General features: G+C 49.1%; 1 protein-coding gene across 1 annotated transcript; it reads left to right on the forward strand.

Moving 5' to 3' along the window:
- Window positions 1-455: 455 nt before the first annotated feature.
- On the forward strand, window positions 456-1248 carry LOC119429818 (plexin A3; the record flags this gene model as incomplete). Its single annotated transcript, XM_037697361.1, is given in 2 exon segments — window positions 456-1003; window positions 1084-1248. Coding segments are annotated over 2 exon segments (713 nt in total), but the record flags the coding sequence as incomplete, so codon positions are not given.
- Window positions 1249-1940: the final 692 nt, after the last annotated feature.

Genomic DNA, 1940 nt, shown 5'->3' on the forward strand with positions numbered 1-1940 from the left:
TTACCTTCTTTAATGGTCCTGTGTTAGGCCCCACCCATTAATCAACAAATCCCGCCTGTCAGCCACAGGCTCCGCCCACATAAGACCAACAGCAGGTTCCAACAGCTGAGGAAGCTCTTGACTGTAAAGCAGGGAGCTGTTAGAGCTGTTACTGTGATAAAAATACCTAAAGGGAAAACTGGAAGTTTTATCTTGGCTTAAATCTACATTTACCGGAGACAACGAACATTCGATAAGGAGTGAACTCTCATTCTGTTTTCTGTGTTTGTTTCTCCGGTTTGAGGTCCAGTCGAGACAAAACGAACATGGAGGAGAACACTTTTCTTCTTTGGTTTCAAATTTAAAGTTGAACAGTTGAATTTGTTTCTACAGCAGAACCTCTAGAACTTCCTGTAATCCTTCAAAATTAGAGTCTCCAACATCTGGGCTCTAACCGTCTGCCCCTCCCCCTGCAGGTGTGGTGGTCGGTGAAGACGACTGGATGGCTGAGCCCAGGAGGAAGAAGCCGGTGAAAGGAAGCAGCCGCCTGTTCATCGGCGCCGCCATCGACGGGAAGTCGGAGTATTTCCCCACGCTGTCGAGCAGGAAGCTGGTGGCTGACGAGGAGAGCGTCAACATGTTCTCGCTCGTTTACCAGGACGAGTTCGTCTCCTCGCAGATCAAGATCCCGTCGGACACGCTCTCCACCTACCCGGCCTTTGACATCTACTACGTGTACGGGTTCTCCAGCCGGACCTACGTGTACTTCCTGACGCTGCAGCTGGATACGCAGCTCACGCAGATGGACGCAGGTGGCGAGAACTTCTTCACCTCCAAGATCGTCAGGATGTGCTCCAACGACACGGAGTTTTACTCCTACGTGGAGTTTCCTCTGGGCTGCACCAAAGACGGCGTGGAGTACCGCCTGGTTCAGGCTGCCTACAAGCAGAAACCAGGCCGGCGCCTGGCCCAGGCGCTCGGCCTGTCTGAGGACGATGACGTCCTGTTTGTTATCTTCTCACAGGTGACTCTTCTCTTCTTCTGAACCGCTCTCAGTTTCAGGGGTTTTGGTCTCAGACTCTGGCTGTGCTTGGGCTTTTTCAGGGTCAGAAGAACCGCTCCAACCCGCCCCGAGAGACGGTCCTTTGTCTGTTCACCCTGCACGACATCAACCTGGCCATGAGGGACCGGATCAGCTCATGTTACCGTGGAGAGGGCTTCCTCACGTTACCATGGTTACTGAACAAAGAACTGCACTGCATCCATACGGTGAGTTCCCACTCCAGAACCAACCAAACTAAAACGCTGACCCGGATCACAGGTCTGACTGGTACAAAGCTTCGATCCAAACCAAGATCTGCTGTCTGAGCTCTGATCCCCACAGTGACGGCTACGTTCACGTACATATTCAGCTGAGCACTGTGTCATGTATGGCGGGTTGTTGGTCATATAATCAAGTCAGAGTCCCTCCTCTGTAACATTTCTTCTGCTTCCAGAAATGCTCTCACTGATCAGAACCGAAGTAAAATGTTTACAGTCAGTTTACAACCAGAAACTACTGCAGCCGTCACGTACAGGTGACCAACAGGTGGACGTGGGATGCATCAAGGATCAGTTCTGAGCCCCTTATTGTTTTCTCTGATAATGGACTGACTAACAGATGAGGTTGTTGATGCTGGAGCACAGGATGCTCTCCACTGCACACCTGTAGAAGGAGGTGAGGACTGAGCTTCCAGACCAGCTCGTCTCAGCCGCTTGAGGAAGTAGAGTCTCTGATGAGCTTTCTTCATCAGGCTGGTGGTGTTGTTGCTCCAGCTGAGGTTGTCAAAGCGCTTAACAACAACAACAATCAATGAGAGTAAAATTAAAGAGAAATATATATATATGTATATCTATTCGATATATGTATATATATATATATATATATATATATATATATATATACACACAATACACTAATA

Source organism: Nematolebias whitei, unplaced genomic scaffold (assembly GCF_014905685.2).
Source record: "Nematolebias whitei isolate Nwh7 unplaced genomic scaffold, NemWhi1 Nwh_scaf_8193, whole genome shotgun sequence".
NCBI classification, from domain to species: Eukaryota; Metazoa; Chordata; class Actinopteri; order Cyprinodontiformes; family Rivulidae; genus Nematolebias; species Nematolebias whitei.